The sequence below is a fragment of the Fomitopsis serialis genome (genome assembly GCF_022376445.1).
Source record: "Fomitopsis serialis strain Sig1Antser10 chromosome Unknown B0H18scaffold_64, whole genome shotgun sequence".
NCBI classification, from domain to species: domain Eukaryota; kingdom Fungi; phylum Basidiomycota; class Agaricomycetes; order Polyporales; family Fomitopsidaceae; genus Fomitopsis; species Fomitopsis serialis.
The window spans coordinates 128609-156295 of NW_025955024.1; the positions used below are offsets into that span (position 1 = coordinate 128609).

A 27687-nucleotide genomic window follows, 5' to 3' on the forward strand; every position below is an offset into this window, starting at 1 on the left:
ACAGCGAGTGCGAGATCAATCGCAAGATGTCTCCGTGTGCCAATGTAAGTCCGATTTTCCGGATGCGAGGCTCAGTTCCGTCTGTTGATGACTGCTACGGCTTTCGTTTGCCAGGGATTCGGAGACATACCTGGGTCCCATGTGATACATTGATACCCCACCGGATCGCCTGCAGAAGGGCGCGACTCCCTACGGCCCATACCAGCGCTTAGTCACTCGGAATCGAGCAACATCCTCACACGGACGGTCGCACTTCGCCTTGGGACTTCACTCTATCCGGTTTGCGTCAGAACAGCATCTCAAGTATCATGACATTGGGAGGCTTACGCTGTGTATCGCCCAGCGACGCCGCCATGAGCAGTGGGTCCTCTCCTGACCCCACAGTCCGGCCCGGGTTATATACCCAGGAGCTCCGAGGGTGATCTACTCAGAGTACCAAGCACTACTGGTGAAGAATGGCGTCTAACAGTTCTACGCTGTATACCGAAGCCTGGCTACCAGGCCCCCGAGGACATCAATTTTACACCCGCACATATGCCGCGACGGGTGTGGCTCGCGCGGCGGTCATATTCGTCCATGGCTTCCTGGACCACGTCGGACGACACGAGCATGCCCACCGCTACGCACAAACGAAGGGCATCACCATCTTCACCTTTGACCAGCGCGGGTTCGGGCGCACAGCACTTGACGTGGAGCACAGGAGCAAGGATGCTGCTTACGGCAAGGAGACGTTTGGCGACCAGATGCGTGACATCGAGTTCTGGGTCCAGCACGTCAAGAAGGAGCACCCGGACCTGCCGCTATTTCTCACAGGGTACTCCATGGTAAGCAGGTCCCACTTCGAGTCACGAAGCGAGCACTCACAATCCGCAGGGCGGTGGGCTCGTGCTCTCATTCCCTACTCAGGCGAGGCCCCCACCATCCGAGGAGTCGGCCGGCTTGCTCGCAGGAGTCATAGGCATAAGCCCGCTCATCCTGCCACCATCGCCTGCCCCCAAGCTCCTGCGTAAGATTGGCGCAGCACTCGCCGCAATTGTTCCTTGGCTTCCATTCCCGGTGGATATCCCTCTAGAGGTGTGTATCTAACCGCGACGTGAATGAATGCTGGCGCTCACAAACATGACAGCATCTGTCCCATGACCCCGCTGTCTACAACCCAAGCGAAGTGGATAATTTCTGGAGAAGTCACGGCACGGCCAGAGGCGTCGTCGACATGCTGAACATGGTCAGTTCCTTTCAGAGCTCCGAGTCAGCCACACGAACCTGATCGTCCGCCGCAGGGCGAGCGCCTCCTGTACGACTCCTACAAGAACTGGCCACAGAAGCTGCCTGTGAGTCCGTGACGATCAAGATACCGAGGCTGCACTGACCATCGTACGATGCGTAGGTCCTCATCTTCCACGGCACACAAGACAAGGTGCGTCCGCCGACGAGTGCTTGATTTGCGCGACTCGCGGCCGGTGGTTGGGCGCTGATCATTCCGCCGGACCTCCAGGTTACGTCGCACAAAGCGTCCGAGGAGCTGTATGGCAAACTTGATGCAGAAGACAAGAAGCTGTCCCTGTACGAGGTAAGTCTTTGTTGGTTCCGCTCGGATATCTGCGTTCAGCCGTTTCGATTGGCCTTCGCTCCCGTGACGCGGTCGCGCTAGTCCTCTATGAAGCTGCTGGCGGACTGTTCCCTTATCGGGGGATGTTAAGTTGGAATCATCGTCTGCTCGACCAGGACAGTTAGTAGAGGGTCCGTTGCCTTTGAGGCCTTCTCGTCCCAGCGTTCGTGACCACGAACGCTCTACAATCGCGTCGGCGGTATCGAACGGATGTCAACGGCATCTGTCGTTGCGCGGCACTGGTATCTAGCGAAGTCCGATCTTCGCTGGATGCTGAGGATCGCCTGAGCCAGACAGTGCTGAACGTGCATACTAGATGAGACAGTGGGTGATGTTCGCTATTGCGCCGTTTACTGTCGCGTCTGTGACGATCAAGCCCGTCCTGTGGCCGTGTTCTCTGGGCGGGGTTTAGCCTCCGAGTCCTTTTTGAGGACAATGTCTGGACATCAGCTGGGGCTACAATAACTTGGAATGGCGGCGGGCCTTTGTCAGGCAGCCGCGATCTGCCAGTTCGCCGCTCGTCGAACAACTTGAGTGTGCCGTGCCGCCCTTAACCTCGGCGGCGAGGTCTTTGGGCGGACGTTTCACGAGACAGGGTCTGTGCAGAAGCCTTCTCTGCGCCGGCTCCGAAAATTAAGTACGCGGCCGTTGGCTGGGTCTCGAGGATATAAACGCGAATGCGCGGGCGGGTGACGGGCGATCTGAAATTGGTTCATTTGTGGACGAAAAACTGACGCCTATGTCGTAGGACGGATACCACGAGCTCTCGAACGAGCCTGACGGCGTGAAGGAGAGGTTTTGGGACGAGTGTATCGCGTGGATTCACGGACACGTCCAGTAGCCTGGAGGCTTGAGCGCTAGTGATAGAAGTACATTTTGGGCGTAGTACGATTGCGTACCTTTTATGGAAGGTTCCTTGGTGCGAATCTGTTGCGATAGGAAGGAAGAAGAGATGAGCCGCGTTTCAGGCGATGGACGGAAATGGGGGGTGGTCCGTGCGCTGATAGCCGAGGGTGGGAGCGTGAGGTGGCGGGGCAGTCGAGCGTCGGCCGGTCGCCCATCTTGTTCGTCTCTTCTTCGATTCTCGTTTCGCTGTCGCCCTGCCCGTTGTCCCTCGTCTTCGTTTTCGTGGCTTGGGCAGCGTGAATTCAAGAGCTTTCATTTAAATAATCCTATATATCGCCCCCACCCGCGCCGCGCTCCTTTCTGTGCGTGTCCTTTTTCTGAACCCACCCTCTCCATCCACGCTCCTTTGCCAGAGTCACCCCCCACACATTCTCTAACCTGCTCTCCTTTTCGTCCGTTGTAACCCTCCTCTCCACCCTCGCTTCACTCCTCTGCCTCTCCCGACGCCGCCATGGATGATTCGCAGACAGCCTTCATTGCGCAATACCCCGGTTACAATTTCGATCTCGATATGATGAAGGTGAGCATCCGTGTTCGTTTTCCGGACATCTCGTGCAGGTTGTGGGCTGTTTTCTGGACATTTATCGACAAGAGAGAGGGGGCTAGAGTCATGGTTGGGTTGTGTGCAGGTTGGGCGCGGTATCGGTGGGTGCAGACAGCCGGGTGGCTTCTACACAGCACAGACGCACACTCCGAGTGGTCCCCTTCTGTTCACGAGCACCACCAACTTGCTCTGGCCGCAGTGCCACAATTTACATCCATCTGCCGCCCTGACTTTCACCTATCGCAAAACCTATGAGGATCGCCCAGATACCAGTATGGCACTTGACGACGGGTGATTTTCTCGTGTCGCCTTGGATCCCGGACGCCTCTGTCGGGTCATGATTTGTGGAGCGGCTGCCGTCAAGCACCGCTTAGCCAAGAGTAGCAGGTCCCTGCACCGATTCTCTGGCGCCGAGCTGATACACTCGTATTGTGGTGATGGTGTTTGCATCGGCGAGACGTGCATCAGCAATGACCTCTATTGCACTGCCCAGTCACAAACCTTCGGTGCGGGTTGGGGTGACAGGTCCTGATGGACGTTCGTTGCCGGCTCGGAGAAGCACCGTCTGACCAGCGCAGAAGAACGTCCTTAGCGCCGTTTCATGAGTTACTTTTGTCTCGAACGGCGCTCCTGCAAGTGACCGCTCTGCGTTTCTCGTGTCTGTATCCCCCACCTCCTGGACATATGATCTGATTTGCTCTCTCATTACAGAGATCCATGGACGCTGTAGGTGGTCCCGACGCTAAAAAGCCCGCTGGTCGCCGACTCGTTCGGTTCGAACGGTACTAACGGTCTCTCTGGTAACCGCGACGCTTTGCAAATTATGGCTATGGCCCGAACGCGAACATGCAGTCCGGCTACAACGGTTCGCCCACGAACGGCTTCAATGGCAACGCGCTGTACTCGACGCCGCAGCTGAGCATCACACGAACACGTCCCCGAACGGCATGCCGTCGCAGATGAGCCCGAACACCGCTGGCCCGTACACGCCTTCCAGCAACAGCCGTCGGCGAATGGCCAGAACAGCCCGTACCCTGGTTTCGGCGGGTACAATATGCTCGGATGGGCTTGCCGATGAACATGTTGAACGGCTTTCAGTACGGTAACCCCATGGCCAACTTCGCACAGGTGCGTACTTTCGGCTGGGCGTCGTCCCCGTCTGAGTGATGCTCCAGAACCTAAATCAGCAGCGGCTTCCTCAGCTGCAGATTCCTGGTACACCGACTGCGGGCCCGTACTCCCTGCAGCCATTAGCGCGGCACTCTCCGCGCAGAACAATGCGACGGGCCGCACGGTGTACGTCGGAAACCTGCCTGCGACAGCGTCCGTCGACGAGCTACTCAACCTGGTCCACTTTGGGCCGCTCGAGTCGATCCGCGTGCTGCCCGAGAAGTCTTGCGTGTTCCTGTCTTTCCTCGACGGCGCAACGGCAGCGGCGTTCCACGCGGACGCGCTGATCAAGAAGCTGGCGCTCCACGGTCAGGAGCTCAAGATCGGCTGGGGTAAGCCGTCTGCGGTGCCCAGCCAGGTCGCGCTTGCCATCCAGCAGAGCAATGCGAGCAGGAATGTCTACCTTGGAGGGTTGGACGAGAACATGACGGAGGAGCAATTGAGGGACGACTTGAGCCGCTTTGGTTTAATCGACCAGGTGAAGATCGTGAGGGACAAGAATATTGGGTTTGTTCACTTTTTGAGCATGCTGTTGCGACTAAGGCAAGTCACGATGATCGATTGGCGTTGCATGGTACTTATCATCTTTGTGCTTTAGGTCGTGAACACGCTGCCGACAGAGCCGGCGTGGGCTGGCAAACGAGTCACTACGGCAAGGACCGCTGCGCCTACATCCCCAAGTCGCAGCAAGCCGCAGCGCAGGCGCGCAGGCTGCTGCTGCTCAGTCGCTCGTGGCGCAGTCCGCCGCCGCGTCGCTCTCGCCCTGCAGACGAATGGCCCGAGCTTCGCGTCGCCGTTGACGCCGTACATGCCTTTCTCGCCGGATGGTCTCGGCGGACTTGCCTCCCCGCAGGCCCTGAACCGTACAGTCTACTTGGGAAACATTCACCCCGAGACGACCACGGAGGACCTGTGCAACGCCATTCGAGGTGGTGTCTTGCAGAGCATTAGGTACATGCAGGATAGCATATCGCTGTCAGTGTTGATCTTTCTCCGTGATGTTTGATATGCTGATGACTGTTTCGGCATGGCAGTTCGTGACATTCATCGACCCTGCTGCGTCCCTTACCTTTTTCCAAGTCGCGTCTTACCAAGGTCTGACGTTGAACAACCGCCGCTTGAAGATCGGCTGGGGCAAGAACTCGGGCCTCTGCCTCCTGCTCTCGCCCTTGCTGTGCACGGCGGTGCCACTCGCAACGTCTACGTTGGTAACATCGAAGACTTCGACTCCTTCAATGACGAGAAGCTGAAGAGGACTTCGGCGAGTACGGTGACATCGAACTCGTGAACTTCCTTAAGGAGAGTAAGTCATGACACGTTTCGTCCTGGAATATGTCTGATCATCATGGCAGGAACTGCGCGTTCGTGAACTTCACTAACATCTCTAACGCCATCAAGGCCATCGATGGTGTGAGAACAAGCCGGACTATGCCAACCTCCGCATCGCCCACGGCAAGGATCGCTGCGCTAACCCGCCCGGTCTGGTCCTCAGGGCGGTGGTGCCCGGCGGTCTGCCAGTGGCCATAATGGTCCTGCTTCCGCGGGTCCTGTTAGCGCCATCGAGCCGCCCGCCGAGGGTATGGATGCCGTTTTCCTTGCCCAGGATCTCAAGGAGGAACCGGCCGACATTGTTGTCACGCCGATTGACGCTCCGCAGGGCGTCCCGGTCGCCGCGAACTAGCCTCTGTACACCCATCCGCGCATGCTCCCTGTCAGCAGCGTTGTTTGTCTTGCTCTCTGGATACCCGTGTTTCCTCGACTTCCTGTGAAATAACGATCGCTGTCCCTGTATGCACACCTGCTCTCTCCTTTCATTAATCGGATCAAGGCCTGCGCAATGTCCCTCAAAATCATTCTCAAATAGTGGTGGAGTACGGTTGGTTTCGGATCCGCACACCGAGGTGGTTGGCCGTCACTGTCGTGCGTTCGTTCACGCCCGAGTTCGGCTGGGCGGGGTGTCGCCGACTTGTCATGGTTGGGTGCGCCAACATACTACCTGTACATTCGCGGACCTTGGGCTATTGGTTGTTCCTTCTTTATCCACTTGATCTTCGTCCCACTATTTGCTTCCTTTCGCCCGGAAATGGTACCCTATGCTGATCTTTCCCTTTTCTGCGTTCGCCGACGAGCTTTGTTTTGGCTTGCTGCGACCGTTGGAGTTGAATGATCCCCCGCTTGCACTCGATACCGGTACGATAGTCGACTGACGTAAAGATGGTTAATACTCCCTGTATCTCTCAGACTCAATCTCAATCTGCAACGGGGCTCTCCCCATTGTTTTCTCTCTCTCTCACCTTGATTCTGGCGTGGAATCGCCTTCGACGTGATCCGTTCATTTGTTCAAGAACACGACTGTCAGCTAATACTTACAGTGAAAGCGTAGCGAAGTTACGCCGACGCGAACATATGCACGTCGATCGCGGTAGCGTCATTCTGTCAATTGCGGTTGTCCAAATTACACTGTGTATGGTACGTCTGTCCCAACACTGCGTGTCTTCGCAATGGACGCTAATGTAAGTTCATAGAACATGGGATCCCCGGTGACTGCAGTTCTTTGAATGCCTCCCTTCTCGGCGCTCGCACGCGAGAACGGAGCTCACAGCTCATGCTGTAGGTGTATGGCGAGCGCCTAGGAACTGACACATGCGGTTCCTTTGGCACAGTGTCATCAGGGCCGCGCAACGCGGTGTGCATTGAGGTTGACATGTCTTCCGGTCCGTGTGTATTTCAGGATATCACCTGGGAACATCATGATATCCGACAGTGAGGTATAAAAGAGTGGGCATCTCCATACCAATTACCTCGCGTACTCAGCCAACTGAAGAGCGATGCAGTGGATGTACCTCCTCGCGGCTGCTGGACTGGTGGCCGTCGGTCCCATTGGTGCCTCTGGTGCCAACGGATACTATCAGGAGCCTTCTGCCAGCGCGTCCTTCACGCAATACTCTGGCTGCGGCTCCCCTGGTATGTAGAATGCCTTATCTTCATGTACAACGAGACTCAACGAGACTCGTGCCCTAGCGTGCGGCATACCAGCGACCGGATACACCGCCGCGATGAACCAGCTGTCCTTCGGCTCCGCGCCTGGATCAGGCCCTGGCGACGCCTGCGGACGTTGCTTTCAGCTCACGGGCAGCGCAGATCCATACAGCCCGGATTACTCTGGGCCGTGAGTGTTGATTGGCTAGGGTACCGGCTTTCGCAGTGCTCAGACTCGCCCGCAGATTCAATTCCATTGTCGTCAAGGTTACCGGTGAGAACATGCGGATACTACACGGTGGGAGGCCCATGCTGAAGGTGCTCGCCACAAGATTTGTGCCCTGCGTCGGGGAACGAGGTGTGGTGCGGCCAGACTACGTCGGACAGCGAGAACCAGTATGGGATGCCAGTGCAGTATGTATCGCGTATACGACGTGATGGAACGGCGGCGAGTATCGACTCGGCGCGACGCAGGTGCTTGAGGGTCGGGGCGCAGACCGGAGAGCTCGGGAGGAAAACTCTAAGGTAAGCATTGGCTTTGTCTATCTACTTATACACGTACAGGTACTGATCTGATACGACGGCGTCGGACGGCGCACGTCGCACACGGTAGCCTCGAGGCTACCGTCTAAGGCGGGCGATGTACAGCCGGCGATAAGCGCCGGCGCGAGCATACGACGAGGACCGCATATCGGCCTCGAGTCTAAGGTGAGTTCTGTTAGTACAATTCTATCTACACGGATCTAACATTCCGACACTCCCCCTCAAACCTTCGCCAGTCCCATCGCGGCTGCGAAGTGTTTGCACTTCATCGAAGGCAAGGCCTTCGTAAGGATGTCGGCAGTCATCTCCTCCGTAGGGCAGTAGGATAGCTCGATCTTGCCCTCCGAGATCATGTACCGAATGAAATGGTACCGTATGTCAATGTGCTTCGTTCGCGCATGAAAGCGGTCGTCCTTCGCGAGTGCGATTGCCGACTGGTTGTCAGAAAGGAGAGGGATAGGTCGCTCGGGTCCACCAAAGAGTTCATGCATGAAGGAGCGAAGCCAGATGGCTTCCTTGCTCGCGTGCGTGAGCGCGACGTATTCAGCCTCGGTCGTCGAGAGCGTGACAAGCTCCTGGCGTTTCGAGGACCACGAAACCACGCCACCGTTGAGCATAAAGACGTACCCCGAAATTGCATGCCTGCCCTCCGTGCTCCCACCATCTGCATCCGAATAACCCACTACCTCGTCGTCTCCAGTCCCTCCGAGAACCAACCAGAGGTCCTTCGTACCCTTGAGGTACTGGTAAGCCCGTTTGAGAGCATTCCAGTGTGCGAGTCCCGGGTTCTGCAAGTACTGGCAGATTTGCCCGACTGTCGCAGCGAGATCGGGTCGAGTCGCGACGACGAGCCACATAAGCGCACCGGCGGCTTCGCGGTAGGGTTTGTTTCGCATGAGTGCGAAATCTTCGGGAGTGACGGGCGACTGGTCCTTCGACAGGCGTGTGTGTGTGTCCATCGGCTGAGAGAGCGGCTTCGCGTCAGCGAACCCATATCGGTCAAGTATGGACTCGATGTATGCGCGCTGGGATAAGGCGATCGTGCGACGTGCCCAGTCACGCTTGATCTCGATGCCGAGTAGCCAGTGAAGTTCGCCGTTGTCGGTGATGTCGAGTTTCGAGCTGATTTCAGCCTTGAGACGGACCAGATTCGCAAGCAGTGAGCATACAAGTGTCATGTCGTCGACGTGAACGAAGATGATGTCGATGTTGCCGTCTGGATGGCGGCGGACGAAAACGGCGTGATCATGCTCGATGCGGACGAACTTGAAGCCTAAGAGAGTTGCTTTGAGGACTTCATACCAGCGACGACCGGCTTGCTTCAGTCCGTAGATTGGGACACGTGCTCGGATCAGCTGGCCAGGCTTCAGGCCATCGAGCTTGATGAAGGGCGGTGGACGGAGGTAGATGCGCTCATCGTCATTGAGCTTGCCATAGAGGTATGCACTCTTGACGTCGATCTGGTGGGTGTGCCAACCCTTGCGAGCAGCCATGGTGAGGATCGCGCGGACAGAGGTCAGCTTACAGACAGCTGCGAAGGTCTCGTCGGAGTAATAGTCGATGCCGTCGACCTGGGTGTAACCCTGAGCCACGAGACGAGCACGGTAGGAGTTGATGCGATTCTGCGCGTCTCGCTTCGTGCGGTAGACCCACTTCGTGCCGACTTCATTGATATCTGTCATGTCGTCTGGCGGATCCTCAAAGACCCAGCTGTTGCGAGAGATGAGTCGACGAATCTCGTCGTACATGGCCTCGAGCCACTTCGGCCAATCAGGCCGGCGTCTCGCTTCAGCGACAGTGCGCGGATCGAATCCGAGAGCTTCAGACGTAGCAGCCTCGACGAAGTATGCGATGAACTCCTCAGAAGGGAAACTTCCAGGTTCAGGAAAGGGTGGTGCATCAGCGACAGAGCTTACAGCTCGTCCTTCTAAGATGTCGCGAGCCTTCGCACTCGGTGTGCGCTTGCGCTTTCCAGTGACAATGTCGGGATGAACTGGCTCGTAGATTTCGCCAGGCTCAAGAGAAGGTTCTGGCTCGAAGATGTCTGTGTCGTGCTCAGGACTCGGAGAAGGGTCCCGGTGAGCACGCTTCGCAGGAGGCTCTGCCGCGTCGTCATCATTGATAGGTCCAATATCAACATCCAGCTCCCCCTCGACGCGCGGAGACTCTGAGCTGAAAACAACATCGCGCTCGACACTGATCTTGCGCTCCTCAGGCCAATAGACACGGTGACCGTTGGACGTGGGATCGAGCCCGAGCCAACGAGCAGGTTGACCGCGTGCGTCGAGCTTCGAGGGTGCATCAACACGGACATAGACGATGCAACCCCATGGGTGCATGTTGGAGACGTCAGGTGGATGCCCGTAACGAACTTCATAAGGCGACTTTCCACTGAGAGCACGCCGAGGCGTCCGGTTGTAGACGTAGGTGCAGTATCGTAAGGCTTCACCCCAGAGCCATTTCGGCAGGCCTGACGAGATGAGACAGGCTCGTATGCCATTCAGGATAGTCCCATGAACGCGCTCGGCAACACCATTGTGCTGTGGTGTGTCATGGACAGTGAGCTTCCGCATTGTGCCATTTCGCTCGAGGTAGACAGAGAAGTCGTTGGATAAGAATTCGCCACCGCGGTCGGATTGGGCGACCTTTCGGGAGTAGCCGAGCTGAGTGGTGAGGCGAGAGTCGTAGGCAACATACTTCGCAAAAGCTTCACTCTTCATACGCAGCAAGGGTGTGTCTAGCCAGCGGCCATGGTCATCAACGAGGGTGAGGAAATAGCGACAGCGGTCAATCGTCATGACGGACGCAGGCCCCCAAGTGTCCATATGGACGTGGTCGCCGAAACGTTCAGCTCGCGGCGACTCGCGCAAAGGCGCAATCACAGCACGACGAGCCTTCGCTTGCAGGCAAGTCGGGCACTCGGGCTTGTTATAGTCCGTGACGACAATCCCATTGATACGACCCGACTTCGCCATCTGCTCAAGATATCCGTAATTTACGTGGGCCAGCGACTGGTGAAGATCGGCAAGGGACATGCGTCGAAGCGGGGTGGAGGCAGCGTTGGCGTCGGCGGGTGGGGGGTGATAAACACGGTAGAGGTTGTTCTCGCGGGGGATGACACCGATGATATCGTAGTTCTTATTGCATATGGTGAGTTCGCCCTTTTCGCCTGACCAATAGTAACCTTCGCTGTCGAGACAGCCCAGCGAGATCAAGGTCGCATGCATCCCAGGAGCATACAAGACGTTTCGCAGCTTCATATGCACAGCGCGAGTGAGACTCTCGTCCTCCGTGTACTTCCAGGTCTGGCGAATCAGCATGTCGCCTTCGCCTGTCGCATGGAAGACTTGCGAGTTCGCAGCACGGATAGGGTGCGGGGTGATGGAGCGGAAGTTGACAAGGCGGTCTCGGTGTGGGGTCATATGGCGAGAGGCTCCAGAGTCGTAGATGTCAACGCGGAGACCCGAGTCAACAGCACCCGAGTCGTCAGCAGCAGCAGCGACGGCAGGAATGGGCGAGAAAGCAGAAAGCTCGCACTGCTCCGCCAATTCGGAACAGTCTATCTCGACTCGCTCAAACGCGCCAGGGGCAACCTCATCCGAGATTGCGCTCCACACCTCCTCGATGAAGGCGGACTGAGCCTCCGAGGCCATTGCAACATTCGGCGTAGCAGCCTTGTCGGCCGAGGACCCAGAAGCCTGCGCTGTCGACGCGCTCTCCTTTGGCTTCGCAGGTCGACGCTGGCTCGACGCGCTCGGACAGACATTCGCGCGGTGGCCCTTGCCTCCGCACTTGAAGCACGTCACGTCCTTGTCCGAGGACGCTGACGACGTATCCTGCGACTTCCCGGAGGCTCCCCCACGCCCACGTCCTCGACCACGACCTCCGGATCTACCACGTCCGGATCCGCGGTTCCCTCCACCACGGCTCGTTGACGCAGTCATCGCGGTCTCGGATCGCTCGCCAGCCTTCGGCTTTTGAAGGTTGCGGGTATCCGCCTCGGAGCGTAACGCGGCAATGATCTCGCTCGCAGTCACGACGCGCGGGGTCTGGCCAGTGGAGAGGGTCGAGTTGAAAAGGGTCACAGCTGTGTTGAGCGCAGTGACGATGTGAGAAAAGGAACGGGGAATGGAGGTGGTAATGGCATTGATGTACGTCTTCTCCTCAATTGTCGTGCCCATCTCGCCGAGCTCCTTCCGAAGCTGAGCGAGCTTGTCTAGGTGCTGCCGGACCTTTCGCTCGTCCGTGCACTTCAACGAGAAAAGACGCGCCTCGGTCCAGGCCTCGTGGGCAGCAGTGTACTGCCCAAACTCCTTGTCGAGGTCGGTGAGTATCGAAGCGACAGTGGTGTTGTCGTCGTATTTGACGAAGATCGCGTCCGGTAGCTTCTGCGTAATCGCGTTGCGCATCTGCGCGTGAAGCTTCGTGCTGTCGTCATCAGGCGCCGCGGTCAAGAGGTCGTCGCCATCGCAAGCACTCGCAGCAACACGTACACGCCGAATCCACAGGCGGTAGTTCTGTCCATCAGCAGCAAGCTTCGGGACCTCCGAGAACTCTTTCGCAACGGTCGTAGACATCGCGCGACACTGGACTCGGATGGATGGTGGGGGGCTGGGTGGTGGCGAGGGCGAAGCCGAGGGTTCGGAAGGTTGAGGTTGGACAGGGGCAGGGGATGGCTCGCGGATAGAGGATGGAGAGCTCGGAGACGAACCAGAGGTGAGTTCTTCGTCCGAGTCGTCGTCGTCTGGGAAGGGTAGATCGCGGCGATCGTACGGAGGGAGGTCGTCGAGCTCGGAAACGGTGTGTCCGGTTTGCTGAAGGTAGGCGCGAGTGGCTCGACGAACGGTGGTGACTAATGGAACGGTCTGCGGGTAGGCGAGGAACTTTGCTGGCATACAGGGGTCCGAAAATGGGACAAAAAGCGCACGAAGATAGACCCTAAGCTCGAAGAGCGGGGCTCATAACCTATCGCGTATACGACGTGATGGAACGGCGGCGAGTATCGACTCGGCGCGACGCAGGTGCTTGAGGGTCGGGGCGCAGACCGGAGAGCTCGGGAGGAAAACTCTAAGGTAAGCATTGGCTTTGTCTATCTACTTATACACGTACAGGTACTGATCTGATACGACGGCGTCGGACGGCGCACGTCGCACACGGTAGCCTCGAGGCTACCGTCTAAGGCGGGCGATGTACAGCCGGCGATAAGCGCCGGCGCGAGCATACGACGAGGACCGCATATCGGCCTCGAGTCTAAGGTGAGTTCTGTTAGTACAATTCTATCTACACGGATCTAACATTCCGACAGTATGTGCCAGGAGCTGGAAAATGTCAAACCACTCATCGCGGCCTTGGTACCCCGTAGCTTCGACATTTGCGAAGACACAGGAGGCGCTGGCGTGTTCTTCCCGTCAGGTGAGTGGCAGACAGCACGGTTGAATTATGTACTGATTACAATCTTTCCACTGTAGGTCACACTGCGCTCACTGGATCCTACACCGAAGTGAGTTGCAGCGAATGGACTGGGTCTGACGAGAGCCAGCTCTGGTCGGGCGCATGCCTGAGCGGCGAGTCTGCTTCCTTCTGGCCGAGTGGCACTGGATGTGGCAATGAAGGTGATCTAGGTTCACACTCCATGGTATTTGCGTTCTCTCTAACTGTAATTGACAGGGACTGCTCCGTCATGAGAGCACCTTCATGCCTCAATCGCACAATCTAACTTATTATATGAGGTTGAAAACTGGTAGCAATGTGTATCCGTGACAATTGTTGACAGATTGTGTGGTTGCCGTACGACTTGTCAAACTTGACACAGAAGACGATTTATGAGTCGTTTCACCCAAGACAATCTAGACTACGTATGAATTACCTGCATACACTTAATGGACATCAGTGAGACGATTCACAGATGTGTCTTCGACCGCGAGATTGAACGCCGCGGCATCGACCCTGGTGCAACAGGCGGTCCGCATAAGTATGCTAGGCAGATTGCTGAAACAACCAGGTCTTCACACGATGTTAAAGAGCACGCCAAGATACTACCATACTGTACATGTTGTCGCGAACCCACTCAGTTCCAGTATTCTTGGGCGTACAAGCCGAGCACGGCGCTGGCAAGGATCGGCGAGTAGGACAGTACTTCCGACTGAGTGTACGTCTTGTCGCTCTGGACGTTGTTCAGTATGTCAATCACGTCCTCCTCGATGAAATCGATGAAGACGAGGTCGACGAGGGTGTCGTTCAACACGCTGGGCGCGTCGGACGAGATGTAGTCCGGGCTCGAATGGTAAGGCTGCAGGCAGCCGAGTTAGATCAGGTTACACTGCGGTGCCGATATGCGACACTCACAAGGGCGGTGTGGGGAGTGTCGTCGCCGACGCCGGGGCATTGCTAGGTGTTCCATCAGCGAGCGCAGAGTGGGGGATGAAGCAGCACTCACATCAGACGTGACATATCCCAGAGTGAGGTTGTCATCGTCAGCCCTCGACCGAATCCTCCTCGCGCTCATCTCCTCCAGCCACGCGTTGTATCGCACACTTACGTCGCCCCGTGCATAGCGCTCTGTCTCGCGCTCAAGCAGGTCGAGCGAGCGCCGCCGGTCGTTCTCGCCGCCCTTGTTGAGCCCTGGCAGGATCTGCTCCGCGACGGACAGGGTGCATCAGGAAAATCCCTCCTTGGGAATTACAACGAACAGACAGATATTCTCCATAATACGTAGAGTTTTGAAATTTCTGACGCTGTTCGCAATAACACTCTGTATTGTTGACCATTCGACACGTCGTTCGAGTGCAGTCGTTAATAAAGCACCAATACAAGAAAGTATTGATGGAATCTTCCGTACAGAGGTCATGATGCTGCCACAGTGATTCATTCACGAAGGTGAAAACAACAGTAATATATTGATGTGTCTCCTAAATGATTCTATGTATAGTACACATGACCCAAATATCACTTTGATTTAGTCCTCCACCACGTATGCATAGTCAACTATGATAGCCACATCTCAGTCGTCCACGAACGGCCCGCGGGCAATTGGGTGCGTGGACGAATGAGCGATCGCGCGATTGAGTGGCAGGCGGCCGAGCAGACAAGAGCGCGGACAGGAGAGCGCATGCGAGAGGGACGTTGAGCGAGACAGTGCGAGCGTTTGGGTGTAGTGCGAGACGGTGTGGGTCCACGAGTGGGTACGCGGGTCAAGAAGTCGACAGCGAGCGGGTGTGAAAGCGAGCACGGGAGGACAGGCGCAGGCGGGCGGGCGGTCGATTGAGCTAGCAAGAAAGCGAGCGTGGGCAGACAAGAACACGTGGGCGGGCGGGCAAGAACGGGCGAGCGGACAAGTGGTGATGAGCCAAGGGCGAACCGGCGAGAAGCCAAGGGAGATTGGCGAGTGGGCAAACACGAGTGGGCGATGGCAAGTAAACGAGCGAGAACGACTAGGCGAGCGAGGAAGATCGAGGGGTGCACCACCGGGGGCAGAGAGGGTGTCTGCTCGCTGTTCGGTAGTCGCAGAGACTTACATGGTGTAACTGTGTGGCGTGCCCGTAGAGAAGCGCGTCTAGCTTGCGAGAGGACGGGTGTGCGCGAGAGAATGGCTGCGAGCTTGCTGCTCGTCAACGCACTTGCCCGAGCATTGCGACTAGTAACAGATACACTACGAATGACTCACTTTGGATTTCTTGCCTTCGCTTTCCTTCCGGGCCCTTTCGTTCACCACTCCTGCCCGTCATCTATTCTGCTGTCCCTTCCTTCGACCGTGCTCGTTTGTTGTGCTCAGGCTTGCGGCTTTGCGTGCTCGGGCTTGTCGCATTCGGAGTTTGGGATGGCATGTCGCATGATGAGTGCTTCGCGCATGGTCACGGTAGTGTTTGTCCGAACGCAGACCGTCCGGTGCTTTCGCGAGCGGCGCCGACGGTCGCGCCACGGCGGGACTGTGCTTGGTGAGACGGGACAGGTTGAAGATGGGCGACGCCGCATGCGAGTGACGAGCGACAAGCGGGTGGCGGAGAGAAGGAGGCGAGTGGGTGATGACGCAAGTGGGAGCGCTGCTTGCCCTAAACAATATCTCGATCGAATCTGACACCGCCGCCACAGCGCCACGCAAGCGCCACGTCAGTCTCGCTCTAAGCCTCTCGCCTACCCTCTCGCCTACCCTCTCGCCTGCCCGCCCGCGTCCGCTGTCTCAATTGCCCACCCTGTCTTGCTTGCTCGCCCGTGTGTCCTCTTCCCTGCCATTCGCTTCTTGCCCGTTGACTCACACGCCCACTCGCCTGTCCTTGTTCGTGCCCTCTCTTACTTGCAGCCGCTTACTCGTCTGTAGACTCACCACCGCCTGTCGCTCCGACTCGCTCATCAAGTGATTTGCTCACATGGCTTTTGCAGGACCTGTATGACTCGCGTGTACCCACACACGATACGTACCCATTTTAGCGGATGCAGACCCTTCATGGGTAAGGGCCGACTCCGATATAGTCAACGTCGACCTAGTGCCCCAAAATAGTCCAAGACACTTAGCAGCCCACAGACTGTCCTCGGTGAGTCGCGTGCGATCACCCAGCCTGTGTCGTCTCTGACCTTGCAAGAACGCGCACGGATAGCGATATGGCTATAGGCATCAGCAATCGTGACTCCTTCGACGGCGGCGACCTCGACATCCTCGTCACGCAAGTCGTGCTCTTCGGCGGGCCTGAGAACGAGGCTTTGGGGCCGTCCGCCTCCGCCGTCCTCCACTGGCGCATGCTCCTCCGCCTCGACGGCGGCGGCCCTGTCACACTCACCATGATCCTCCAGGGCCGGCCCTCCCTCGACAGCGTCCTTTTCGTCCGCAGCAACAAGTTCGACACCTCCAGATGTGATCGACGCGTGCGTCTACAACACCGCCCGACCGATCACTGCCGACGCCGTTCTCGCTTCATCCAGCGCAACAAGCTCCACCGGTACAGCCTGTACCGGTGGCCTTGCGTCCCTCCCCACGAGCGTCGAGTCCGCTGAGCTTAAGGCCAAGCACATCAGCATGTTCGCGTTCAGCAGTGATCTCGTGAGCAGCTTCTTCACGATTCGCATGAAGGGCGACACGAAGACGATCCGCGAGAAGTTGGACCTCATTAACAGATTGGAGAGTATGAAGGTCGTGCCATGCCAGACATACATCGACGCGCTCACTCTCCGGGAGAAGAACCACAACGCAGGGTCATACATCCCTGAGGGCTCGCTCGACAACCTCTGGCCGGGCGACTTCTACCTTGAGCATTGACGGCAAGTACAGGTGCAAGTACGCGCGCAAGCCTAAGGTATAATCGTGCCTGTCACTTGTCTCCATCTTGCTGTCTCGTGCGCCTGTTGTCTGCCCGCTGTCCTGCTCGCCGACTGTCTCGCTCGCTGACCGTCTCGCTTGCCCACTGACTGACTCGCCCACCATCCTTGGATCAGACTTTGTTATGTCCAAACTCACATCTTGCCCACGCGCTCTCTCGCCCACGCGCCCTCTCGCATGCGCTCCCTTGTACGTGCTCTCGTCTACTCGGCCAGCTTGCCACCGATTCACCCACGTGATTGCCCGTGTAGCCGTTCATGTGTCCATTTGCCGCGGACCCGTGGTGGACCTACCTGGACCCGTGCAGAACCCGTACCCGCCGTCGCGGGTCAGTACCCGGGCCGGGTACGGATCCAGGTCAAGCTCAGGGCACCTGCGGGTAGACCCCTGCTCTGCCTAGTACTACTACTACTACGGTACAGGTACGATGCGTGCGGCTCTGGCTGCAGGTGGTGTTGCTACTGCGTCACTGGGGGCGCCCACTGTCACTCTAGTACAGCTAGCTGGTATGCGATCCTTACATTATATTGTGGACATCATTACTGATGATTGTCGTGTTTTCTTCAGGTGATTGATGTATCATGGCAGTTAGACGTAGACAGTAGTTACTTCTGCATGTTCGCTTGACCCAGTGTTGTGTAGAATACATAGTATGCATTAATGTTTGCTCTTCAACAAAATGCGGCGAGATATCCAACCGTAAAATGCCCACGAATAACTTCTATGTGCTGTGGAATACGTACAAAATACTCAATAATTCCGTAGTAATATTGAGCATCCAGACCTGGGACCCATGGACCTTAGCTAGCGTAGCGTATTACTGGAAGCGACCGAATGCATATGATTATTCTTAATTATGTGGAATCCAGAGTAATTACTGCTCATTCACAGGAGAGTTTTTCCTGATGTGATGTTCGGGATGTACAGGAAGGAGTCAGCGAAGGGCAGCGCCGTGAGCTGGTCGTTCTTGTTGAAGGTGCCCTCGAAGATGTCGTAGCGCAGCTCGCCGGAGTTGGTCAGGATGATGTTCGGGACGTTCATGCGTGTGTTGTTGATGGTGAGCACGTACGGCAGGGCCTACAGTGGTGTGAGCGGGTGTAAATCAGGAATACCAGAGGCCTACCTCGGAAACCAGAAGAGAAAGGACAGAGCCGTTTGACGGGTAGGGATCGCTGGAAGGTATAACGTCGGCTGAGATGCATAGAATTGCGGCACTGTCCGAGGGAGCTCACCGAGAGAGGGTGTAGTCCTGAGGGGCCGTGCCGTACAGGAAGCCTAGATCATACGTATTCCACAGCTGCTGAAGGCCCGATGTGATGTTTTGACCGGCAGTAGTGTCGTAGGTACTGTTGCTCGTGTTCGTGTGGTACTACGTGAACGTGAGCCTGCCGATTGAATACGCTGACGACCTCTAACATACCTCGTATGTAACACGGTTGGCATCGAGGTAGCGCCGAGTGAATGTGATGTTCTCCTTCTCCGTGCCGCTGAGGTTCGCGCCTTCCGAGGCAAGTCAGCGACTATCTTGCGCTGCGCATAATCGATAGTGTGCGTACTCAACCAGCCAACAGTCTCCATGTAGCGACCACTCTCGAGGGCCATAGAACGACCGTCGAATTGAGCTTTGGCGCTGTGAATCACTTGCTGTTGGTCAAGACGGTGAAGAACTTACTGCAGTCACGAATGTGAGTGTGGCCTGCGATGGCTTCATGTCAATGCTTCTGCGCTGCAAGTCTTTGTAGAGATACGTACCACCGAATATCAGGATGGGCGTGTACTTGTGCACCTTGCGGATGGCGTCGTACACGGTCGGCCCTGAATTCCGCTCAGTAACGCGTCTTATGCCAGGAATGAAGTCTGCGTACAGTTGTCGTAGCGGACGGGCATGTGTCTGATATCCCAGGTTCAGCAAAACAAACCACAGAGCGAACACCGAACTACGCACCCTAGGAGCAGGAAGAAATCGGGTTCATCCTTGATGGCTTCAGTGAACTATTGAAGTATCAGAGGATATTAACAATCACGGCGCATGTTCATAACTAAGACGGACACACCCAGTCTTCTTTGACCATCTTGGAAACAGTCTGCACAGTCGTGTTGACGTCGTTGCCCGTGAAGTCGTACAGGACACCGAGGGAGGTCACGGAGCGACCCCTTCGACTTGATTAGCGCGCAGCGCTATACGTAAGTGTGATGCGATGCTCACTTCCTTGTCTTGAACTTGACGTATCTCTCTGCGACAGACGCACCCTGTCAATCATAGTTGGATGTAAGGTTGACCTTTGAGTCGGCACTCACCACCAACCGGAACACTCTTCGTCTCGTTACCGCTACCCGCGTAGACGGTGATATTCACGTTCGAAGAGAGGTACCGGCCGTTCCAGTACGGTGCGAAGTTCGTGTACATGTCGTACGTGTTTGCGTAGTCGTACAACTCGTGACTAGGATTGTCTTCAGAACATCACACATACGGCCTCAGCGAAGATACGCACTTGCCGATAGTGAGGACGTCGTACGGAAGGTCCATGATGAACTTGTTCGTCTCGCGGCCATCGACCTGGCCCAGAGGGAACCCATCCGACAGACCTGTGCCATCGTGCAGGTCACCGGTGTCGATCAGCAGAAGGTCGACGTCCTTTTCCTGTGGGGACCGTCAAGTGTCAACAAGCTAATCATGGATACGCGATAACAGTAAAGTCCATATCGCCGACGGCCCCGCGACTTCCAAACATACATTCGCGGGCCGCGGAGTCCAGCGAGGTTGATATGGAAAACGCCGGACGCAACGCACTTCGACTCGGACGGTCAGGCTGAGCCAGGCAGCCGCAACCTTAGCTACGGCGACCCGGGTCGAGCGGCGGCGCAGTGTCCGAATCACTGAATACCAACGTCTGAGGACCTTCGCTCCTATACGCACTTTTTGTATGGGGCCCAACGATGTGGACTGAACTGCGAGCGACACAGTGTCCAAATCACTGACAGCTAAGTCCGTTGGGCCCCACGCCTTCAAACATACATAGGCGGAGTCATATAAGATCACGCCGGACGCAGCGGATTTTGACAGCCAGGCAGCCGCAACCTTGCTACAGCGGCTCATATTGGGCCGTGCAGTATCCGGATCACTGGTTGCCAATGTCCGACGACGTCCGCTCCTATACACACTTTTCGCGCGGGGCCCAACGATGACAGCCAATTCCACGATGCTAGACCCCTCGTCGAGATGTGTGTACAGGAGGCGTTCGTCGGCCTTGGTATTTCCTGTGATGGGGACAGAGGAATACCATGACGAGCAATGTCGAACGCGAATCAGACCGAAATTTGAAGCCGCAGTCGACCGGCAGAGCGTGCGGATCACCTGCGAACAAGGCCAGACGAAGGCCCTCCGCCCTCCGCCTGTGCACGCATTCTCGGGAGGGTGTCTAGCAACATGGAAATAGCTGGAAACAGTCAGTTGCGATCAAGCAAACAAGATTCCAATCATGATGATAATGTAAATTGATCAACCACAGCGAGATATACCGTGCAAATGGCTGGATGATCTCACCTCAGCGATCGCTTTCATGTGCGTCACGAACGATGCGAAGTCACCGAAGTCCCCACTACAGCACCATACAGTCAGACCTCGTCTGGCTATGTACAGTATGCTTGGACGGACCTGTAGTTGGGCTCCGGGAACGAAAGATGCTGGTGACCCAAGAGCCATCCATGGCTGTCCGTTGTATGAATGACGCTGCCCACAACTTCTGGTCAACCCATATAACGTCTCCTAAGATATTCCCGCTACTCACTTGACATCCGACCACACCAAAGGCCGCGTCGGAGGCGTCAGAGGGACCTGTGGATACTCACGCTTCCTGTGCTCGTGGATATGGTTGTGTTCCTCGCCCGGACACGCGAGGACCGCCGCAGCGGCAGCGAGTGCGCTGAGGATCGCGAACTTGAAGGAGCGCTGCATGTCGACGAGCGATGCACATCATCTTCGGCATAAGAGGGTATATATATACCTCCGAGGCTATTAGAACCAGTTAGAACCACAGTCGCACGCGCACGTTTCAGGAAGATTGAGAACGTTATCGTGGGGGAACAGCGCTGCCCGCCGCATGGGCACCGCGGCACGTACCCACGGCATCGCTCTGGAGCCGCATGGTACGAGGTACATACACGGTGTGCTCAAAGTATGATGATACAAAGGTAGTAAACGAGACGCGTTCTCTTCTCTGTTGTTGACAGTCGTTCTGACTTTTGACATGGCCGGGCCATGCGTAGGGGCGATCCCCCTCAAACGTGCGCACTGCCGACGCGCACGCCTCGATGCCTCAGACGGTCGGATGTGAAGGATTCCGTGGGGCACGTCAGACGGTGAGAGCATGGTAAGGAGAATTCGTCGCCGGCAGAATGAGGTAACTTGGCGGGTATGGGTCCTCGCTCGATTGCGAAGGCTCGTCACCGCGTGGTTGTGCGTCGCCACAGCATGCTCTCACCAGATATATGGATACACCGCCAAAATTTCGACGGGTGGTGGCGAGGTAGTCACCGGCTTGGGGATACTACCTCAAGGCTATGTGTCGCCGGCATCGCCACCATGTGGACGCCAGACTTCATCGGGGATGGCTCCGGACCGGACCCAGTCGATGTGGTCACCATATATTACGGCCTGGTGTCGCCTACGTTGTAACCCATGTACGATACATGTAGTCAGAGTCCTTTCCCTTACCTGCATTGCCAGATGGTCACTGCCTGGCAATTTTGCTGATCCCCATGCAGCGAGTTCGCCGACTGTCACCTGTATTATTATATACAATATAGCAATTCATACAGCAGGCATACACACGACTGTTATGGTGGTGTACACGAAACCAGCAACCTCCTGACTGGCTTGCTTGCCACGAGCACGTCAGATAGGTTTCCATATTATTTGTTTCAGTGCTCCCTCGTAGCAATGGCCTGGTACAATAGGTGCCATTGTATCAGGATCTATTATGAATACCATGCGCAATTGGCTAATACATCGACGGCGACAGAACATGAAGCTATCCGCCCTCCGACTCGGAGTCAGGCCGGAGCACTATCTATGACAGCAGCACTCGCATTGCTGATAGCATGCGAGCGACCTTCTAAGATATCGTCGACCTCCTGCTGCAGTTCATCCACCTCATCCTCAAGGTCGTCAACCTCATGATCGTCCTGTCCATGCTTCTTGCGATCCTTGTCGAGAACGTGGCGCAAGCCCCTGAAGAGATACATGAGGTGTGAGGCGTGAACAGTGGTGAGCAATGAGACTCAAGTACGCACTTGATCCACTTGCGTTCATTGCCAGCAGCCTTTTTGCGCAGCGCCGCGAGCTCATCATCGATTCGGTCCCAGAAATGCGGACCACGATTCTCACGGACCATGTACACCGCACGCTAGTAGAGATGAAATGAGATCACCGAGCTATCAGCCATGATTTGAGTACTTACCATGAGAGCAACACGGGCACATAGCGGAACGCTGGCCTCGCACTTAGTATTCTTGATCAATACCATCGTGAGCTTATAGATGGTCTGGTGGTTTGAGGGGGTAATGCCTATGGTGCTCAAACGAAGCTGGCAGGCGGGACAGTCAGTTACCGCTTTTGCACATTTGTCAGCAGTGAACGTACCAATTTCTTGAATGCAGCTCGAATCGCGGTGAAGGCGTCCGACACCGCCTTAACGATCTTCTTCCAGTTAGCAGCATTACGCTCAATCCCAGTCGGTATGTCGAACCGCAAAATGCGTATGATATCCTGACCGTATTCATTGTGAGACGGTAGATCGTAAGACACGACTCACTTACCAACACATGGTTAACAGGGGTTTGACCTTTATACGCACTGATCTTGCTCGAGAGCATGACGGCGACAGCATAGTGGCTGATGTTGGTCTGCAGCTCCTTCGATGGCGACCAAGGAGGCATCGACATCATGATGCTGTCGAGTTTCTTCTCGAGTTGTAGTCCCTGCGAGTAGAGCTTGACTTGACGCGTGCCCGGGTCGCTCTAAGTGACGTACTGTCAGCTCGTCTTCGGTATCAGAGGAGGATATAATAAGGATTACCAATGCGAACGACTCCAGCTCAGCCTGCTGCTCGCCTCGGAGCCCCTTGCGTTGGCCGTACCTCTTGGCATAAGCCAATTGATTGCCAGAGCTAGTCGTGACAGCTGCTACAGTGGCCTCCACAGTGGCCGCGTTCGCTGACAGTACCGTGGCAGCAGGCTCCGAGCTTGAAGTCAGACCTGGTTCATCCTGAGGACGATCCACGCCCTCGTCATCGAGGCCAGCTTGCATACGTTGTCGTTTGTTGGCGCGACGTGGTGTTGTCGGAGGCGTGTCCTCTTCCATGGCAGCCCTTGCGGAGTCGAACACGTCAGCATGGCCGTCTGCAGGAGAAGAATGGCGTGTCGAAGTCATGGCTCAGTCAGGCAGTGAAGGAGACGATTGAAGATGAAGTTGGTGAGCAAAACGGAGAGAGAACTTGGGCGGATTTATGTTCGGGCGCACCTCGCTGTTGATATATCCACTTCGGTAGTCTCGGGTTTAATTCGTCTTCAAGCAATTCAAATTGGCTTGCCACGCCCGACGAACAATGGCTGAAACGCAAGCTCGAGGTGACAGGTGAAGCTGTCAGCGAAGGTTGCTAAGCAACTGAAACTGAAAGAACCACGGTCACTTCACTTCACGACACACTGCAGACCGTCGTAGCGGACATTCTCCAGGCGCAGAGTCCACTATGCCTTCAGCCCGCAAGGCGGTCGCAGGCTGTAAGCATCTATTGACCGATCAATTGACTGTTTGGACTCACATTGAATTGGAGGTTTCACTGAATCGGAGGATGGCAAGAAGATACATTGCCGGGTATGTCTGGCACATGATCCTCTCCAACGCAACGCATGGATGAAACGCGAGTCTCAGAAGACGCACCTTAATTCTCTGGGTCACCGACGTGCTTGTGAAGCGGAGGATGCGGGGCGTATACAACAAAAGATGTCTGCTGCTCGGGCAGCCGCGGGGACAGCTGAAACGGTGACACTGCGTTCAGTCGATGTTTCCCAGTCTGGGCCCAGCACATATCAGGCTTCGTTACACCGTACCGTGGCAGAGGCTGCAATGTGGGATGGTTTTGAGAGGAACGGTGCTGACTTCGGAATCGATGACTTGGCGCAAGACACGGACACTGCAGCCACAGCCACGCGCGAGAGGCTTGAACGCGAGGCCGAGACATTCGGCCTATGGAATCCACGGCTTGCAGCTGCAGAGACCGGGTTTGGAGAGACGGAAAACGATGAGATGCTTAGAGAGTTGTTGGGCGACGATCCAGAAGGCGATGATATATTGGCTGAGTTGTTGAAAAACGCCGGTAAGCCTCGGCACCCTCGAGTTGGTGTTCACACTTTAACTCGGGCGTATAGCACTGTTGCATGACGAACCTGAGATAAATGGCCATCCTTTGGATCAGCCCGAAAACGCGGAGAACTCATCAACTCGTTGTTGGCTTCCATATGAATCAAAAGTGGTGAGTATTCCGTCAGGAGAGTCATACATACTGTACTCACATTTCTTCTTTGTTCTTGTCCGACCTTGCAGATATTTCTCTTGGACTTGATTGATAATCTTCCCCGCCTACGGATATCAAGCTCATTGATGCGTGTCCTATTGTGGGTTCTGAAGGAGATGGGAGTGCGCGATGTACCATCCTTGGATCGGCTGCGAAAGGTGCAGAAATGGCTTCGAGGCTCGAGCGGTGTCGCGTCGCTTGATTGTGTCTCAGTTCGTGGCAATCGGTTCACAATCAACGACCCTGTCGAATTGGTCGCAAAGGTGAGGTCTATTTGTACTGAGAAATGTTGTCTGAGCACGAGTTGAATTGCTACTATAGGACTATGCAAATCCACTCACCGTTCCGCACCTTGAGCGCTACATTGTCGACCCATGCGGGAAGATCAGTGAAGTCTATCATGCCCAGAAATGGCATCACGACGTACCATCACACATCCTGAGTCCTATGTACAATGACCGGCAGCGAAATCAACACTTCTATGTCAACGAGTTGGCTTGTATGCAAGATGGGACCTTTGTTATACCCGTTCGGTGGGTGATGCGAAGCGCAGGCGATCTCCGAGCTGACGCGTATCGCGTGAGCATATCCTTTGTGAGTCGATAACTGAATGTGTCGTACATACCTGTTGATTCAAGTTGGTCATATTGTGTGATTGGACGACTAGGATGGGATTGCATCTGTGCATGATCAAGATTCAACAGAGTCCATCAAAGCATGCGACCTGGCGGAGAATTACCTTTCGCTCGAGGAGAGTCAAAAATTACCCTCGCGCTGGAGCAGTACGTGATTCAAGTATGACCGGAGATCTTGATGACGACTCCGCCTCTTCCAATAGACTCTGTTGATGCCGAATACCCAGCAAAGATGCCAAACCCTCTTCGTGATATTGCCAAGGGACGCCCGCTCTACACCAGCTTCATCGACTATTTCAGCGACGATGTCTCAGGAAATCGCTCAAAATCCTGGAACAAGCACTGGAATGCGTACATGACTCATCGGAACCTTCCGCGCCGTCTACTTCAACAAGAGTTCCATACTCATTTTGTGTCGACCTCGCAGCATGCAAGCATCGCGGAACAGTTCTTCGAAGCTAAGAAGCGAGCGCAAGCCGTTCCAGCTCTTGCGAGGGCTCATGGGCCTCAGGCCTCCATGCGAGGAGGAGTCTTCTAGGTGAGGAGGAGTTCCTCAACAGGAGGAGTCCATCTTCTCGTCTGCACTGTCGCGTCACCCGTTCTCTTTTCCGATCCTTTCATCATTACGATACCTAATGTCTCTGGACTCTTCATGGACTACTTCTGATTCTCCTTTCCCGTTTATGCGATACCTACATTATACGCGATACCTACAATTTCTTATGTTTCCCCCTACGTATTTCACGTTCCCCTCCGTCGTCTCTCTCGTCATTCGCGCCGAGGAGGAGTGTTGAGTTCGCCCCGCGATCTCGATCTCCGCCACCGGGCACGTGACATACCGCCGGGGGTGGTTCGTCCGTCTCGTCCTCTCCCCTTCTCTTTCCTCAGTCGAGTTGTTCGAGACTGAGGTAAGAATCCACATCACTATACTGTAGCACTGATACTGACTACCTACGAAGCGTCTGACCGTATCGTCTAGGTAGATCAATCTTAGTCGAGTTGTTCGAGACTGAGCGTCTGACCGTATCGTCTAGTCTCTACATGTAGAGACTAGACGATACGGTCAGACGCTCAGTCTCGAACAACTCGACTAAGATTGATCTACCTAGACGATACGGTCAGACGCTTCGTAGGTAGTCAGTATCAGTGCTACAGTATAGTGATGTGGATTCTTACCTCAGTCTCGAACAACTCGACTGAGGAAAGAGAAGGGGAGAGGACGAGACGGACGAACCACCCCCGGCGGTATGTCACGTGCCCGGTGGCGGAGATCGAGATCGCGGGGCGAACTCAACACTCCTCCTCGGCGCGAATGACGAGAGAGACGACGGAGGGGAACGTGAAATACGTAGGGGGAAACATAAGAAATTGTAGGTATCGCGTATAATGTAGGTATCGCATAAACGGGAAAGGAGAATCAGAAGTAGTCCATGAAGAGTCCAGAGACATTAGGTATCGTAATGATGAAAGGATCGGAAAAGAGAACGGGTGACGCGACAGTGCAGACGAGAAGATGGACTCCTCCTGTTGAGGAACTCCTCCTCACCTAGAAGACTCCTCCTCGCATGGAGGCCTGAGGCCCATGAGCCCTCGCAAGAGCTGGAACGGCTTGCGCTCGAGCGCCTTCGTGAAAGCGTCGGCGACATTGAGGTGAGACGGGACGTATTGGATAGCGATCCGCTTGGCGAGGACGACTTCGCGCAAGTAGTGCCACTTGATATCGATGTGCTTCACACGAGAGTGGAAGGTGGAGTCGGAAGAGAGGGTGATGGCGCTGGTGCTGTCGACGCGCATGAGGGACGCCGAGTGCTGTGGAAAACCAAGGCCGTCAAGCAAGAAACGCAGCCAGACGCCTTCTTTCGAGGACTCAGCGGCCGCAACGTATTCCGCTTCAGTCGTGGAAGTCGAGACCGTAGGCTGCTTCCGCGCGGACCAAGATATGACGCCCGAGCCGAGATTCCAGCAATAGCCGCCTGTAGAACGACGAGTGTCGATGCAGCTGGCGTGGCTGGCGTCGGCGTAGCCGTTCAGATTAGCCGCATCAGCGCCGCCGAGGTGGAGCCGGAAGAGGCGCGTGCCCTTGAGGTACCGCACGACGCGTTTGGCGGCCTCCCAGTGGACTTCGGCATAGCAGTCGAGAAACTGGCTGAGGTGCTGAATCGCAAGCGCGATGTCCGGGCGAGTGCCGATAGCAAGGTACATAAGACAGCCTATGAGAGAGCGGTAGGGGAGACGCGCTGCACGCTCCTTGGCAGCAGGAGTCTTGGGAGCGTGCTGAGAGCGAGAGAGACGCAGGCCGGCTTCCATGGGCGTAGAGACCGGAGCGCAGTCAGGGCCGTCCAGGCGGAACTGCTTGACAATTTTGTCAATGAGGGCAGTCTGCGAGACGGCAACCGTCCGACGAGTGCGGTCGCGATCGA

General features: G+C 55.9%; 6 protein-coding genes across 6 annotated transcripts; 4 read left to right on the forward strand and 2 right to left on the reverse strand.

Annotated features, from left to right (window-relative positions):
- Nucleotides 1-455: 455 nt before the first annotated feature.
- Nucleotides 456-2450, forward strand: B0H18DRAFT_1121666 (lysophospholipase; the record flags this gene model as incomplete). Its single annotated transcript, XM_048034371.1, has 7 exons — nucleotides 456-824; nucleotides 874-1074; nucleotides 1127-1225; nucleotides 1281-1331; nucleotides 1388-1417; nucleotides 1496-1570; nucleotides 2358-2450. The coding sequence occupies 7 exons, from the start codon at nucleotides 456-458 to the stop codon at nucleotides 2448-2450; spliced, it is 918 nt and encodes a 305-aa protein (XP_047890517.1).
- A 344-nt stretch (nucleotides 2451-2794) lies between these two features.
- On the forward strand, nucleotides 2795-5910 carry B0H18DRAFT_1213215 (uncharacterized protein; the record flags this gene model as incomplete). Its single annotated transcript, XM_048036506.1, has 7 exons — nucleotides 2795-3035; nucleotides 4158-4191; nucleotides 4235-4716; nucleotides 4828-5208; nucleotides 5264-5433; nucleotides 5582-5639; nucleotides 5722-5910. Exons 1-7 carry the CDS (start codon nucleotides 2967-2969, stop codon nucleotides 5908-5910), a joined length of 1383 nt encoding a protein of 460 aa, XP_047890518.1. The 5' UTR covers nucleotides 2795-2966.
- Nucleotides 5911-7023: 1113 nt separating this feature from the next.
- On the forward strand, nucleotides 7024-7783 carry B0H18DRAFT_579040 (RlpA-like double-psi beta-barrel-protein domain-containing protein-containing protein). Its single transcript, XM_048038658.1, has 5 exons — nucleotides 7024-7193; nucleotides 7251-7398; nucleotides 7454-7482; nucleotides 7541-7622; nucleotides 7683-7783. The coding sequence occupies exons 1-5, from the start codon at nucleotides 7058-7060 to the stop codon at nucleotides 7735-7737; spliced, it is 450 nt and encodes a 149-aa protein (XP_047890519.1). The 5' UTR covers nucleotides 7024-7057; the 3' UTR covers nucleotides 7738-7783.
- Nucleotides 7784-13341: 5558 nt separating this feature from the next.
- Nucleotides 13342-21042, reverse strand: B0H18DRAFT_1095820 (Metallo-dependent phosphatase-like protein). Its single transcript, XM_048032430.1, has 21 exons — nucleotides 20847-21042; nucleotides 20717-20788; nucleotides 20603-20660; nucleotides 19551-19699; nucleotides 19357-19499; nucleotides 19265-19292; nucleotides 19113-19212; nucleotides 19004-19050; nucleotides 18924-18949; nucleotides 18811-18873; nucleotides 18731-18754; nucleotides 18615-18680; nucleotides 18479-18558; nucleotides 18291-18427; nucleotides 18182-18230; nucleotides 17948-18135; nucleotides 16056-16059; nucleotides 14188-14382; nucleotides 14097-14138; nucleotides 13657-14040; nucleotides 13342-13606 (listed from the first exon to the last, which is right to left on the reverse strand). The coding sequence occupies exons 1-20, from the start codon at nucleotides 21011-21013 to the stop codon at nucleotides 13819-13821; spliced, it is 1860 nt and encodes a 619-aa protein (XP_047890520.1). The 5' UTR covers nucleotides 21014-21042; the 3' UTR covers nucleotides 13342-13606; nucleotides 13657-13818.
- A 1068-nt stretch (nucleotides 21043-22110) lies between these two features.
- B0H18DRAFT_880651 (uncharacterized protein) lies at nucleotides 22111-23070 on the reverse strand (the record flags this gene model as incomplete). The annotated part of the gene is made up of 5 exons (XM_048040788.1): nucleotides 22111-22288; nucleotides 22351-22463; nucleotides 22518-22643; nucleotides 22700-22825; nucleotides 22876-23070. Coding segments are annotated over 5 exons (738 nt in total), but the record flags the coding sequence as incomplete, so codon positions are not given.
- Nucleotides 23071-24184: 1114 nt separating this feature from the next.
- B0H18DRAFT_956856 (uncharacterized protein) lies at nucleotides 24185-25805 on the forward strand (the record flags this gene model as incomplete). The annotated part of the gene is made up of 7 exons (XM_048042501.1): nucleotides 24185-24434; nucleotides 24487-24590; nucleotides 24662-24895; nucleotides 24954-25131; nucleotides 25186-25226; nucleotides 25300-25414; nucleotides 25471-25805. 7 exons carry the CDS (start codon nucleotides 24185-24187, stop codon nucleotides 25803-25805), a joined length of 1257 nt encoding a protein of 418 aa, XP_047890522.1.
- Between the last annotated feature and the right edge of the window lie 1882 nt (nucleotides 25806-27687).